This window comes from Lolium rigidum, chromosome 7 (genome assembly GCF_022539505.1).
Source record: "Lolium rigidum isolate FL_2022 chromosome 7, APGP_CSIRO_Lrig_0.1, whole genome shotgun sequence".
Lineage (NCBI taxonomy): Eukaryota > Viridiplantae > Streptophyta > Magnoliopsida > Poales > Poaceae > Lolium > Lolium rigidum.
In genome coordinates, this window is record NC_061514.1 from 253,007,984 (window position 1) to 253,024,404 (window position 16,421).

At 45.2% G+C, this 16,421-nt stretch overlaps 1 protein-coding gene and 1 pseudogene across 1 annotated transcript; both read left to right on the forward strand.

Annotated features, from left to right (window-relative positions):
* Positions 1-3,988: 3,988 nt before the first annotated feature.
* On the forward strand, positions 3,989-5,276 carry LOC124672645 (bisdemethoxycurcumin synthase-like). The gene is made up of 2 exons (XM_047208845.1): positions 3,989-4,178; positions 4,282-5,276. Exons 1-2 carry the CDS (start codon positions 3,989-3,991, stop codon positions 5,274-5,276), a joined length of 1,185 nt encoding a protein of 394 aa, XP_047064801.1.
* A 585-nt stretch (positions 5,277-5,861) lies between these two features.
* Positions 5,862-16,421, forward strand: part of LOC124672646 — a 32,650-nt pseudogene continuing 22,090 nt past the window's right edge.

Sequence of the window (16,421 nt, forward strand, 5' to 3'; positions counted from 1 at the left end):
AGTTCTGGTTCACGAAGGGGATTCTGTTAGCTTCACAGGAGATTAAATGAGCAGGACTCTCGGAAGAGCGGGGGCCAAGACACATGGAATTTGAGAGAGAAGGATGCGGCAGTAGGATATCGGAGACCTAAAATTAATGACGAAGTAGAACATTAAGTCAGGTGTTCTTCTGTTCAATCCTGATATTGGCCCTAATGGCGGAGAAGCGGTGGAGTATTACCTTCAAGCCGGAGACCATGGCGTCGGCGTTGGACGGTTCCGCCATTTGATGCGCTGCGGAGTTGGGGCGGTGCGGTTAAGATCTGAAGCTCGCGAGATCGCGTGGGTGGCGGATTTTGGGGATCTGAGTTTGCTTTCTCAGACGGAGGTTGACCGTTTGGAGGGGTAACCAGGTTCGCCCTTGTTTGTTATATGGTAGGGACCGGTGCGACGCCATCGGCTCTTTTGGGGTTTGTTTGACTTTGACTATCGGCCAAGTTAACTAGAAGCCGATCATGTGAAAGGAAAGAGCCGATTGCTCAAAGACTGGCGAAATTGTCAAGTCATGCAGAGGAGGTGGTAATAAACAGTACTGCGACGGTTCTGCTCCGCCACGACATGACCCGACGAAAGAAGAGCATAATGATTTTGGAAATGTCGTTTCCAAAACCAGGGGGGCATGTGTTATCACCAGAATTTGACCAAGTCAGAGGTGGGCCGCGATCAAGAGGAACTTGAAGATATACATATAGAGGAGATATGTGAATCGGCCTTGTTTACCAAGTTTGGGCTAGTTAGCCCGTGTATCTTTATAGTAGGTTACGTAGAAGTTAGAGTTTATCTCGTGCACGGTTTGGTGCACGCCCACGTTAGAAAGTCCGCTCGGACTATAAATATGTATCTAGGGTTTATGGAATAAACAACAACCAACGTTCACCACAAACCAATCTCGGCGCATCGCCAACCCCTTCGTCTCGAGGGTTTCTCCGGTAAGCACCATGCTGCCTAGATCGCATCTTGCGATCTAGGCAGCACGAGCCTGCCTACGTTGTTCATGCGTTGCTCGTATCGAAGCCTTTTTGATGGCGAGCAACGTAGTTATCATAGATGTGTTAGGGTTAGCATTGTTCTTAGTATCATATGTCTGTCGTAGTGCAACCCTTGCGCATCTAGCCGTCCTTGTACCTCATCATGGGTGCAGGGCGGCACCCCGCTTGATCGTTATTTAGTAGATCTGATCCGTTACGGTTGCTCCTTGATTCATCAAGGATTAGTTTGATATCTGCAATAGTTAGGCCTTACAAAGGGTTGGAGGATCCAGCGGCGCGTGGGGTGTAGTTTGCTGGTCCTAGACAGGATGTTCCGAGGATCAACCTCGTGTTGGTTTTTAGGCCTTGTCTAGGTTTGGCTTACGATCACCGTACGCGAGCGCGAGGCCCAATCGTGAGTAGGATGATCCGATTATGCGGTGAAAACCCCAAATCGTCGTGGATCTCATATGCTTTATCTTGATCAAGCAGGACCACCATATATTCGGCCACCTTGGACGAATCATGGGTGGATCGGCTCCATGAGCCGATTCACGGATAACCCGAGAGCCGATCGAGGCTCGTATTTAACGTGTACGTGTGTGCCCTGCAGGAAACTAAGCGAGGCATCATCCACACCTTCCGACCAGGTATAGGTCAGGTGGCACGCCCTTGCAATTTGCATCGGCGCGCGGCCAGGAGGCTTTGCGGGCCATCGCTCTGAGGGACTGGGGCCAGCCGCAGCCCTAGTTGTTCCCGGCTCTACGGTGTTGACCAGTCACTGCCCGCCGGTGGGTTTCTGACGTCAACAGTATGCAGTTCAATCTGTCTGGTGTCTTGTGGTGGGCTGGTGTGTCTAGCAAGCCATTGCTGGGTTTTATATATAGCAACTCACACATGTAATTTATTTTAATTCAACATGGCCATGTGTGGAGCTGGAGCAGAGCTACTTAATAACGACTGAGTTCAGCCACTCCAGTCAGGTCAAACGTGTGAAGAAAGATCCAAAATAACTTGAAATAAATAAAGAACCATCTACTCACTGTTGTTCATTTAAACATTCGTATAAACATAGCCTTAATCACTCAAACTGATCATCTGGCAAGCTTGACCGACCATGTGTTATTTCATACTATTGTTCCATGTGCTTTAATAATTAAGCATACAATTGAAAAAAAATGCGGGTAACAATTTTCTTTATTACCCCCTCAAATAGTTTATATGGTACCATTTCTTCTTTGCCAATAGTTCCTTTCACAAACATAAGTTCATCAACAGATGTCTCAAACAAATTTGTCCAAAGATGTCAATCAACACAAAAGTTTGTCTCTTCATATTTGTGGATTGTGGAATACGGTCACGTTGACGTGGCTGCCTGCAGCGGTCAAATAAAAATGAGCAGTAGTTGCACCTGCTTCAGTGGTGAACATTCTTTTTTTTTCTTGGTAATTCTATTTTTCCTGCATTTTCTTATCTCGTTCACACTATGACCGATAACCCATCAATGATGGTCTTTAATCACATAGGTATTTCTTGATGATTACTTATGTTAGTCTTTTATTTTATTTCTTTTTTGCTCCACTTGTTGTGGTTGTGTGTATTTGAGTTATGTAGAGACCGGATGTAAGGTTAAACCTTTTAAGTAATAAAATATCCTTTATAGAAAAGCCAGATGCCATGTACCATGCCTAGCCACACCTAGACCGGCGGTTGTTACTATTCTAGGATACCTAGACTAGTTTCGTGGGTCAACGCTATTGTATATACAACACACTTTATCCTCACTATGCACCTCCGGGGCCAACTTTCCGATTGGTCACCCACCCTCAAATTACATTAGGCCAAACAAGCTTAGTATACAGGTTCTTTGGAGATGAGCTCCCTGCAAGAAGATACATCTTATTGAAACGAGTATTCTATCAATCTTATTAAATTCTAAGTTAGGATATCACATACCGGAACGAGGGAAGACCTAGTATGGCACTGGATCGATGCGTTGTCATGGCACAATAGATAGTGCCTCCTTATCCCACGTCACCTAGTTGGGTACTAGCGAATGGACCCCGGCCAACCATTGGTTCCTCGGTTTTTTCCACACTACTGACATGCTTTGTCATCTCATTGATATTACGTAAATCCTTTGTCAATAAAATACATATTGTAGCAAAGGATTTCATATGAGATGCACGATGTTTGTCATGACTCCTCCAGCCTCGGCCATGTGTGTCACATGCTCCGTTTCCGAGATTCTGCAGAATTAGTATTAGGAGTTAGATTACGCCAGTAACGTGATTGATGTGTGCTTTGTGTGAGAGATAGTTGACTTCATTAGGGAGTAGATCGGAGGGCAAGTCCTGGCGGTGTGTACGCGTTCTTCCGTCGGTATGTCTGCGCCCATCTGCTAGTCTACTCCGCTCGGCATCTCCGTCCTTATAAATACTAACTCTTGGTGTCTCCCAAACAATCCATCTTACACCATTCTTCTCCTTCTATTCCATCGCTCTTCCATTGTACCGCGCTCGCTTCTTCTCGCCTATAGGTATATATTTTTCCATTTTGTCTTCGTCTTGCCTCGCTAGTATCCTTTCTTTGATTCTATATTGAGACTAATGCATGTATACTCTGGTCCATTAATTTCACTGAAAATTGATACAGATTCTTACTGGACCCTCTTAATGCATGTATACTTTGGTCTCTTATTCCGTGCTCCTTTATTTCAGAAAATTCAAAAACTGAGTTAAAAAACATTCAAATTTCCGTTAAAAATGTTAGGTGCAGATTAAAATCTGAAAACAAACTTGAGCCATTTGTGTGAGAGGTCGTTTTGGATTCTTTTAGTCTAAATACGGGACTCGCATGCTTTTGTATGTGTCTAGTGGTGCAAATGAGCTGATTGCTATTTGCATTATGTTTGTTCTATCTCTACTACATTTCTCATCCGTCTATGTTGAGCAGCTATTCCGTCACTCCGTTCAGAGACCATGGCAAGCACCCTGGCCACCATGGGCGAGATCAGGCGTCTGCAGCGCGCAGACGGGCCTGCGGCCGTGCTAGCCATCGGCACAGCGAATCCGCCGAACTGCGTGTCCCAGGACGAGTACCCGGACTTCTACTTCCGAGTCACCAAGAGCGAACACCTCACGGACCTCAAACACAAACTTAAGACAATGTGTAAGCACAGAGCTCGCAAACATGCTAATTTCAATACCCAATTGCCTATATGATGATGTGATCTAATATACTCGATCGGGATGTGTGTGTGTATCCTCATCAGGCCAAAATACCAGCACGGAGAAGCGTTTCTTTCATCACACCGAGGAGCTGCTCAACGCCCATCCCCACTTCCTCGATCGCGGACAGCCGTCCCTCGACGATCGGTTGGAGATTGCAGCTGCCGCTGCTCCAGAGCTCGCCGCATCAGCTGCGGCGAAGGCCATAGCAGAGTGGGGCCGCCCGGCCACCGACATCACCCACCTCATCGTCAGCACCAACTCTGGCGCGCACGCCCCGGGCGCCGACCTCCGCCTAGCTTCTCTCCTCGGTCTCCGCGCGTCCGTCCAGCGCACGATGCTCCACCTCAACGGCTGCTCCGCCGGCTCGGCTTCGCTGCGCCTCGCCAAGGACCTCGCGGAGAACAACCGTGGCGCGCGCGTCCTGGTGGCCTGCGTCGAGCTCACCATCGTCGCCTTCCGTGGCCCGGAGGACGCCTGCCCCCACACCCTTATCGGCCAGGCGACGTTTGGCGACGGCGCAGGCGCGGTCGTCGTCGGCGCTGATGCCGTGGAACCCGTCGAACGTCCGCTCTTCGAGATGGTATCCGCTTCGCAGACTGTGGTTCCAGGCACCGACCATGTCCTCACCATGCGGCTCACGGAAGGGGGCCTCGACGGGCACCTCCTCACCAGGGAGCTGATACCCATAGCGGCTGAAAACATCGAGCTGTGCCTGTCGGGCGCGTTCGGGCAGATTGGAGTTGGCGTTGAATGGAACGACCTCTTCTGGGCGGTCCACCCCGGCATGCGTGCAATCCTGGACCACATCGACAGGGCTCTTGCGTTGGAACCGGGGAAGCTGGCAGCGAGCAGGACTGTGCTAAGAGAGTACGGCAACATGCTTGGCGCCACGCTGATCTTCGTGCTCGATGAGCAACGGCGCCGAATGGAGGAGGACGGAGAAGGGGGCGAGTGGGGTGTCATGATGGGATTTGGACTGGGGTTCACTATTGAGACCATGGTGCTGCATGCTACTAGCAACCTCAAGAAAAATTAACGCTTGTTTCAGATATACAAAGCTACTCCTTTCAAACTTAATTTGAAAAATATGTAATAAGGTATAGTTAATCACGAGCCTGTGTCCGCCTTAGGTCTCTTCAGTCCATTTGCAGTGGTGTTTCAGAACAACTGAGATGCCAAACTCGGATACGAATACTTTGTTCCGTTGAAGATTTTACATTGTCATCCAAAGTTCTCTTCTTTTTGGATAAGAGGTCATGCGCCTCGATGTTAAATTAATAATGTATGCAACGGCGAAGAAGATACAAGGAGCTAAACATAGCTTACAAAATAGAACTACACCGAACAGGTATAACGTACAAAGAGTTACAATAGAAAGTGCGAAGCCGATAAAAACTACTCAGAAAAAAGAGCAAACGCTCCCGAGAGCACAGGAGAACCGACGAACACTGCGTGCAAATCGAGACGACTCCACCGGTGCGGACAACGCCGCCACTAGAGGCCGACCACCACCAAGAACCGATCACCGCCATCCACTTCTTCGCAGTCATATGCTCATGGGCTATGTGATGGCTCCATCATCTGCCCTGATCCCCACATCGCCGTCACCCCTGCTGGCGGGATGCAACATCAGCCAAATCCGACGCATCAGCACTGGACACAACATGACCAGGCCATCCTATCCGGCTTCGTTTCCACGATGACTGAAAGTTTCCTTGGCATGAACATGGTTGCCGGTACTTCACGCGAAGCTTGGGAGACCCTGAATGGAGATTTTGCCTCCACATCTATTGCTTGGTCCTCTTCTAGTCGAAGCAAATGACAGAGCTAAAAAAGAAGACCAAGACTATTAACACCCTACTTCCATTTTATGAAGGCGCTCTCCGACTCGTTAACTAGCATCGGGATGCCTCTCCGTGACGAGGACCTTATATTGTACATCCTCGCCAGTCTTGACGACGACTATCATTCTCTCTTTGAGGTGATCACTTCTCACACCACCCCCATGCTGATATGCAACATCTTCTCGTAACTCAGCACAAGCCCTCTCAGCGCCGCACCAGTGGCATCCATAACTACGTTGTAGCGCATGCCGCTTCTCACACCACACTAGTGGAAAACAGGCCTAATGTCGCGGGCCGTAAGACCCTTTTATCGCGGGCGGCCAGCCGCGACAACAGGGGCGCGATAAAAGGCCCAACCTTTTGTCGCGGGTCGCTTACCACCTGCGACATAAGGTCCACCACGTGGCAGCCGCGGGGCACGCAGGGGACACCCCTTTTGTCGCGGGTGGTAATACACAAGCAATATAATAATAATGAAACTTCATTATGTGTAAGATAAGAAATCACATGGTCGTCACGTCCTATTTTACATATGATGCAACACGTCTCTCTTATACTTCTCTTGGAAAACTCCATGCAATCTAGAATTAAGAATAAACAGAGTATAGTCTTTGGTACTTTTATATGATGTTTGAATAACAAATATGCTACCTTGATCAAACAAGATTATCTTAAATGTCATTACATTATTATAACATATGCATTCACTTCCAAAAGGAAGCGGTAGTACCGTCAGCAAGGTTCCAACGGACGTGTACCTGGTGCTGGTAGCGGTTGCGGTACTACCGCAACCAGCACCGGTACTACTTGTTAAGCATAGAAACCATGTTTCCCATTGTCTTTTCAAGACCTCTTCAACCATGTTGACTCGCGACACACACACAAAATCAGAAATCCTATCAACTACTGCGGGCACGTCGCGGTGAGCACGTTCTTTCCACCTCACCAACTCTTTTCATCGTCGACGTGCACAACTAACTTCATTGTCCCTTCATATCGTAGGATGACCCAAAGGACGCGGTGTATCGGAATGTGCCCATTACAAACTACGACGAGATGTATGACATCTTCTCCTTCGGCCTCGCCACTGGCAAGGATGCCGTGGGATCAAAGTGCTTCAAGCGGTTCAACCACAACTTTCTAGGCGTTGGCAATGATGGGAGCAACACTGAAGCCTCAGATTGCCATGAAAACTTGTCAATAATCGGTGTAAGGCCTTGAAAACAAGATAATACAGCGTTGCACTAGTCTTTTTTTTGGTTCGGCTTTGATTTGTATTGCTTGTAGTTAAACCGAAACATAATCTGCTCCTGTTGATTTAATTTGAATGGTTTGAGTTTACCGGAGTCAAGAACAAATAGTGTATTTATCTTATCACTTGTTCACCCCTTATATTAATTAGGCATGTACTTCCCTTTTGAAGGATGTTTTCTTTATTAACTATACTTGCTTTTCTCCCCAGTTAATTTGGTACTAAATGCGTTGGTGCGTCCATGGTTTGAGAGCAAGAACAATAAGGTAGCCGATTGTTGGCTATAGTACTATACCATGTCACCTAAAGACTTCTATATGTACAATAAACTGGCTATTAGATTAGCTTTAGTGAATACTTAAATGTTTTATTGCTTGTAATGTGTGCTTACATGCAAGACTTACTTAGATTTGTATTTAATGCTTGTAGCCGGCTGTAGCATTTTTTGTAAGCTGCAAGTGGGCTATAGCTTCTTGATTCTTGTCTAGCAGCCGGCTACACATGAAGAGCCCGCTCCACTCTCTTTCCTCTCTTTCTCTCACTTTCACCTAGGATTTTGATGACATGGACTTGCTTATAGCCTGCTGAGTAGTGTTAAGATTCATGCACTAGCCACTTGAACCAAAAGTCCGAACTGATGGAAAGGGCTAGGCAATCTACTTATACACTTCACAACACCCCCACTCGCGTGTGACGGGAGAAGAGAAAGTCAACACGTGAAAGAAGAAGAGCACACCGAAACAGGACATCAGCGGTGGCTAAAGAGGGGGGCAACAACAATTTTTAGGCTTAATTGCGAAAACCGGGGCAACAACAATTTTTAGGCTTAATTGCGAAAACCATGTGAAAGCCAGGATTTGAACTCGAGACCTGGGGCTCTGATAACATGTTAAGATTCATGCACTAGCCACTTGAACCAAAAGTCCGAACTAATGGAAAGGGCTAGGCAATCTACTTATACACTTCACAACAAGTAGGAACTATTGTACATGCTCTCAAAGGCGACGCTTAGGCCTCAAGGCGCCGGCCCTCTTCTTCGGAAAACCGACTGCTTTAGGCAGCTAGGCATCGCTTAGGCGTCATCTAAGATGCTTTAATGCCTTCAAAACCATGGGCGCGTCTGCTAGTTACTCCCAAAATTTCTCCTCCAAGTCGGATTGTCATGTTGCTGGTAGAGTTGGAAGATACATATCATTTTGATCCCAATTATTTCTTGCCGCCATGTACTTGTTTTGATGCCCCAGTATGTGAGTTTGTAATTGGAGGCGGAAGGTGGATATCAGAGTTGAGTACAGTAAGGATGTTGTATAATTGGACATGTCACGTAGATGCTGTTTTTCCTTACTCCTAGTTGATTCCAGCGAAGAAACTCCCAGTATTCATCGGTTTAGTACATGAGCATGCAGTTGGGCAGAGAGAAATTAAGAAAGAAATTGATGGAGTAGCCCCGTGGTGTATGTAGGTAATGCGTCGTGATATAGTACAGTACTACAGTAGTAGCTGGCTGGTTTTGTGTAATTAAGGTGAATCTCGCTCTAACTATCAATTGGATTGGATGGGTCGTTCATGAAAATGAAGGGAGCAAGTCTAGAAAAGAGTAAAGTTTAACGTAATTTCTCTCTCAGTTTATTTGGCGAGCACAGTGTACCTAAGTCATCAATTTGATCTATATAATATATATTATATAACATAAAAACTATACCATTAGGAAGTATAAAACCTAATGTTTTTAATGATATATTTTTGTAATATATATCTTATGTTAAGTTGGTCAAATTGACGACCTAGGGTACGCGTAGGACTAGTAAACTAAAACGGAGGGAGTACTACTAGTAGCTGAGCTCCGTTGGTGGAGCGAGGCGTGGGATTTAATCAACGCTCACACATTCTTTAAAGAAGTCGATGGATTAATGAAGGCATGGCACCGGTGAATGAGCTGGCAATGGGCGGTGGATTTCCCGAAGGAGGCACGGACGCGTGGATGCGGAATGCTAGTCGGTCGAAACGAGCCTCGATCGGCTGTAACATGAATAACAAAGAGTTACAATAGAAAGCGCGAAGCCGCAGGAACAACCATTATAAAAACTACTCCGGAGAAGAGCCTCCGCGCGTCTGTCCAGCGCACGATGCTCCACCTCAATGGCTGCTCCGCCGGTTCGGCTTCGCTGCACCTCGCCAAGGACCTCGCGGAGAATAACCGTGGTGCGCGCATGCTGGTGGCCTGCATCGAGCTCACCATTGTCGCCTTCGTGGCCCGAAGGACGCCTACCCCCACACCCTTATCGGCCAGGCGATGTTTGGCGACAGCGCAGGCGCGGTCGTCGTCGGCGCTGACGCCATGGTACCCGTCGAACGTCCGCTCTTCGAGCTGGTATCCGCGTCGCAGACCGTGGTTCCGGGCACCGACCATGTCCTCACCATGCGGCTCACAGAAGGGGGCCTCGACGGGCACCTCCTCACCAGGGAGCTGATACCCATAGCGGCTGAAAACATCGAGTTGTGCCTGTCCGGCGCGTTCGGGCAGCTTGGGGTTGGCGTTGAATGGAACGACCTCTTCCGGGCAGTTCACATGGGCATGCGTGCAATCCTGGACCACATCGACATGGCTCTTGCGTTGGAACCATGGAAGTTGGCAGCGAGCAGGACTGTGCTAAGAGAGTACGGCAACATGCTTGGTGCCATGGTGATCTTCGTGCTCGATGAGCAATAACGCCGAATCGAGGAGGACGGAGAAGGGGGCGAGTGGGGTGTCATGATGGGATTTGGACCGGGGTTCACTATTGAGATCATGGTGTTCCATGCTACCAGCAACCTCAAGAAAAATTAAAGCTTGTTTCAGATATACAAAGCTACTCCTTTCAAACTTCTCTTGGAAAACTCCATGCAATCTAGAATTAAGAATAAACAGAGTATAGTTTTTGGTACTTTGATATGATGTTTGAATAACAAATATGCTACCTTGATCAAACAAAATTATCTTAGATGTCACTACATAATTATAACATATGCATTCACTTCCAAAAGGGAGCGGTAGTACCGTCAGCAAGGTTCCAGCGGACGTGTACCTAGTGCTGGTACCGGTACTACCGCAACCAGCACTAGTACTACTGGTTAAGCAGAGAAACCATGTTTCCCATTGTATTTTCAAGACCTCTCCAACCATGTTGACTCGCGATACACACACACAAAACCAGAAGTCCTATCAACTACTGCAAAACTAACATCATTATCCACCTCACTAAATCTTTTTATCACCGACGTGCACAACTAACATCATTGTTCCTTCATATCGTAGGATCACCCAAAGGGCGCGGTGTACCTGAATGTGCCCATTACGAACTACGACGAGATGCATTACATCTTCTCCTTCAGCCTCGCCACTGGCAAGTATGCCATGGGATCAAAGTGCTTCAAGCGGTTCAACCACAACTTTCTAGGCGTTAGCAATGATGGGAGCAACACTGAAGCCTCAGATTGCCATGGAAACTTGTCAATAAGCGGTGTAGGGCCTTGAAAACAAGATAATACAACGTTGCCCTGGTCTTTTTTTTTTTTGGTTCGGCTTTGATTTGTATAGCTTGTAGTTAAACCGAAACATAATCTGTTCTTGTTGAATTAATTTGAATGGTTTGAGTTCACCGGAGTCAAGAACAAATTGTGTATTATCTTATCACCTGTTCACCCCTTATATTAATTAGGCATGATGACTGAAAGTGTCCTTGGCATGAACATGTTTGTCGGTACTTCACGCGAGGTTGGGAGACGCTAAATGGAGCTTTTGCCTCCACATCTATTGCACGGTCCTCGGCGAGTCGACAACAGATGGCAGAGCTGAAAAAGGAGACCAAGACTATTAACGTCTACTTTCATCTGATGAAGGCGCTCGCCGACTCGTTGACTAGCATTTGGATGCCTCTCCGGGACGAGGATTTTATTTTGTACATCCTCGCTAGTCTTGCTGACAACTATCATTCTCTCTTTGAGGTGATCACTTCTTACACCACCCCCATGCTGATATGTGACCTGTTCTCGTAACTCCAGTCTACCGGAGAGCCAGGCATCACTGGCTCAAAATAACAAAGAAAATAGGCCATGACCGGTAGCATGTACCTTCATATATAAAAAATTAAATGCAGGGAAACCGGTTGACCAGTCGCATGGAAGAAAAAAAGGAAAGAAGAAGAAGCCAAACATAAGAAGTTAAAAAACTTCAGCCAACCGGCTGAAGACACGTAGAGCCATGGTATGTACGTGTCACCAGATAAGAGGTCAAAAGAGGCAAAAGATTGAGAGAATTGGAAACCTTCCAACTTTATTACTGTAGAAAATGTCGATAAGCTGAACAGAAAGTGGCAGCTCAAGACTACTAACCTTGCCTGAAAAATTAAGTATAATTTATAAAGAAACTAATTTGCACGCAGGAAGAAAAAGAAAACAGACTAAGCATAAGAAACAAAACAAGGTCAAGTAACACTAACCTATCTTTACAGATTTAAGGTAAGCATTGACCATTCTGTCGGTTGATCCTAGCGCGCGCAACAGAAACAGTAGGCAAATCGTCAACTGCAAAACACAGAAAACAAAGCAAATTAGCAAGCAGCAATAACAAAACACATAAATTACGAATCAACGTAAAAAAAGAGAGATACACACCTAATAATCGAGTAGGTCGAACCAGAGGGATACACACCTAATAATCGAGTAGGTCGAACCACATGTGCTGCCGCGGCAGGAAATCCCTCAGCTTGCGCTGCCTCTGCAGAAGAACCTGCCACATTCGCTTCCTGCACTGTCGCACTGGAAGAGTCCGTTGCCTGCAACACCACAAAGAACAACGAATGGCACCCCATATAATGAAAACCAAACCTCCGCAGTGAGGGAAAAGAAGAACCCACGGTTGACAATGACGCATCACAATAAAGCTCTGGCGTATCGCTGAGCAAACAATCATAGACGGAGGAAGAAGAATCGCACGCCGGCATTGTTGGAAATCGGCTGTATGGTACCAAACAATCTAGCCATTAGCATCATTCTAACGTAAATGTAAGATGCAAAAAACCAAAATAAATAAAAATAAGAACAAACCTGGGTCGGCAACAGGTCGCTTGCCAAGACGAACCTCAAGACGCCGGCCATGAGCAGAAGCATTAGGAAGAGTGAAAGAAGAATTTGGGTCAGCCATCCTAAATAGTAAACGGGAAAAATAAAAGACCACATATATATAGGAAACGGAAACTTGGCATCCTACTGCTTATTTTCTGGTGAGTCGTCCGGATCAAACCCATCCGCATCTTCAAATCTCCATCTCGCCTGTATCACATCCATCAGCATCTCTGGTTCTCCAAGATGTAGAGGAGCTTCTTCGCCCACCCAGCCATGAAACTCGCTCTCCTCTCCTCTCCTCGACAAAGTCAAAGTCTAAGTCACACGCGCCCCGCACGCGGTTGGCAAAGGCGGCCTTCTACTTATAGAGGAGGCCAGGTTTGAGTTTTGGTAGGTGAAAAAAGGAGCAAGAGCGGGAAGGAGATGAGGAGGATTGGCTGATGCAAATGATGGAGGGAGGAGATTACTGTTGACACGGATCGGTGACATGTACCGGTGGTCCCATGAAACCTAAATGACCTCTTTAACCTAGTTACGTGATTGCGGGTCAGTGCGTGGGTGTCTCCTCGGTTTTGTGGTCAATAATCATTGATGGTTCCTTACTTTCTTGATCACCGCGTTCTGATCGTCTATCCAAGTAAACGCTCTTGCTATACTGTTTGTGAATGGCTACTAAGTTCCACGTGAGTTCTCTTTGTACTTTGTGGAGAAGGGAAGAGAGCTAGAAAATAAAAATTTAGAGCCTAAGCTAAATAATCAAACAAAACATGCTCTTGATTCGTGTCGGCAACATCAGTATGTGCCATGGCAGGCGACCAGAAAATTGCCCTAAACAGCGGCAGCCAACCAGAAAACTGCGCAAAACAGCTGTGAGCCTCTACTAGACGCCGTGTTTTGGTCGAGGTAGCAAGTTGCCAGGAGCAGATTGAGCTAGCTGGTACATACGAGCAAGCAGATCGATCATATATACCCACATCGGAGCAACACCCGGTAATCCAGGGCATATTTGCGTATACAGAAAAACATAAGCAGCAACAATGGTAAGCAAAAAATTTATGCAAGTATCGTTGGCATCACTAGCATTGTCCATTATAAAATATAATTCTCAAATGAAACTGATTCCACATGAAGACCACCGTACAAACTCAATTCCAAGCAAACATAAAATTGAGGGGAATGACATTCATTCATTCATAGTAGCATCACAAATATTGTCTTGCTTACAAAGGTCAAGAATAAAACTAGGGACAGGGTACACCCAGGAATTACAAACTCGTGAACTCCTACTAATAGCAGCAAGGTCATGGGCGACCCCATTACCTTTCCTACCAATCTGTATAACGAAACAGATAGACATTTTCTCTCTAAGCTGAGCGATGCTTTCATAAACATATGCCAGTGATCAGACAGGTTTGGTGTTACACACAAAAATAAAAGACAAATCGTATAAGAAAATGGACACTCATGGTAGTAGCCAATGAATCAATCTATCTACCCAACATCTTCAACATCACTATGATCACTCACAGTAGTATCCAATGAATCAATCTATACACCCTGAAGCCTACTATCCTATTACGCACATACATCAGCAACTTCATTTCATTTAAGAATGAATAGCCTGTAGCTTGTCCACTCCATGGGCAGTTGGGCACCACTTCATGGCTGATGTGCCGTGCATGCCTGTCTTGCTGCAAGCAGGCTCGTCACTCTTCTAGCTAGATGTTTGCTAGTTCAAGTGTTCAACAACAGCAGCAAGCACTTGTCGCTTCTGCTCGGCTCAACAACCTGCATGCACACAACAAGAAAAGTGGAAACAACCATCAACTTGATAGCATCCAGTATCAAAGTCTTGTTTAATAGTGGAGTATATGGAAAACATCAAGAGTAGATCCTGATTTTTGTTGCTCTTCTAGTTGCATAAACCATTTAGACAAGATATTTCTCAACATTTCTAGTTTAATGATTAAAAATTTCAGCAAGGTGCAAAACAAAACCCACTTTCTTATTTCCAAAAGGGAAATAAAGAATAAACCATCAAGACAAAGAGCAAGGCTGATAATGGCCTTTTCATTTGTTGCACATGTCAGCATATAAAGTAAAAGAACAAAGTCCTTCACCAACCAGAGGTGACATAGCCAAATACATTCGTACTTTCAATCACTTGAATATCAACAAGTTTATTAGCAATAACTCCCACAAAGTATTGAAGAAATATCAGTTTATCTTATAATAAGAGAGAGAAAAAAGCATATTGTCGAACGCATAACAAGAGTTAATTATATCAGTTACCATGAGAACAGAGCGTCGCTCTGGTGGCTTGAGGTGCGGGAGCGCACGCAGCCCGCCCCGGTTCGAATCCTGGATTTGATGGGGTGCTCACGGAGGTTTTCTTCTATAAATAAAAAAAGGCAACGGGTGCTAGTGCCTGGGTTGGTCTCATTTTTTTTATATCAGTTACCATACAACAAACATGGTTAGAGGAGCGATCCATTCAACTCTGCTAGAAGTCTAGAAATCATACTTCTGAGCATAGATAATTAGCATCCAATGGCCTGATGCTTTTTGGCCACTATGTGTTCATTAATTAAACAAATGTATGTCTGATGATAATTGTTCATGTTTCAAAGTGACTAGAGAAAGGCTCTAGATGCTAATAACAAAATTGACCATGAATACTCGTTGACAATTACAACATGGCATGGAACAAGCATCAGGAAGGGACCAAGAATCCATGGTCAAGAGAAACAAAAGGAGAATATCAAAACTTCCATGTCACGACATATCATGTTTCATAGTTCAATAACTCGACATGATTAATGGATGTTCTAGGACATTTAAAAGAAATATACACAGGCTACATATAGTCTCATCATTGATAGCTTATTGTTGCGTGAGTTCACTACATCGAGCATTGCACTAGTTAAGTGGAAGTCATTTGATAGGAGAGGATTCCCGATGATCAAACAACTAGAGCCCATTTATACTCGGAGAGTTAAATCTTCAACCAAATACCTTCCCAGATGCTGCAATAATCACATAAGCAAGCTCCTCACTCTTCTAGCTAGATGTTTGCTAGTTCAAGTGTTCAACAACAGCAGCAAGCACTTGTCGCTTCCGCTCGGCTCAACAACCTGCATGCACACAACAACAAAAAGTGGAAACAGCCATCAACTTGGCAGCATCCAGTATCAAAGTCATGTTTAATTAATAGTGGAGCATATGGAAAACATTAAGAGTAGATCCTGATTTTCGTTGCTCTTCTAGTTGCATAGACCAGTTAGACAAGATATTTCTCAACATTTCTAGTTTCCTGATCAAAAATTTTAGCGAGGTGCAAAACAAAACCCACTTTCTTATTTCCAAAAGGGAAATAAAGAATAAACCATTAAGACAAAGAGCAAAGCTGATAATGGCCTTTTCATTCGTTGCACATGTCATCATACAAAGTAAAAAAAACAAAGTCCTTAACCAACCAACGGTGACATAGCCAAATACATTCGTACTTTCCATCACTTAAATGTCAACAAGTTTATTAGAAATATACTCACAAAGTATTGAAGAATTATCAGTTCATCTTATAATAAGAGAGAGAAAAAAGCATATTGTCGAACGCATAACAAGAGCTAATTATATCAGTTACCATACAACAAACAGGGTTAGAGGAGCGATCCATTCCACTCTACTAGAAGTCTAGAAATCATACTTCTGAGCATAGATAATTAGCATCCAATGGCCTGATGCTTTTTTGCCACTATGTGTTCATTAATTAAACAAATGTATGACTGATGATAATTGGTCATGTTTCAAAGTGACTAGACAAAGGCTCTAAATCCTAATAACCACAAAATTGACCATGAATACTCAGTTGGCAATTACAACATGGCATGGAACAAGCATCAGGAAGGGGTCAAGAATCCATGGTCAAGAGAAACAAAAGGAGAATATCAAAACTTCTATGTCACGACATATCATGTTTCAT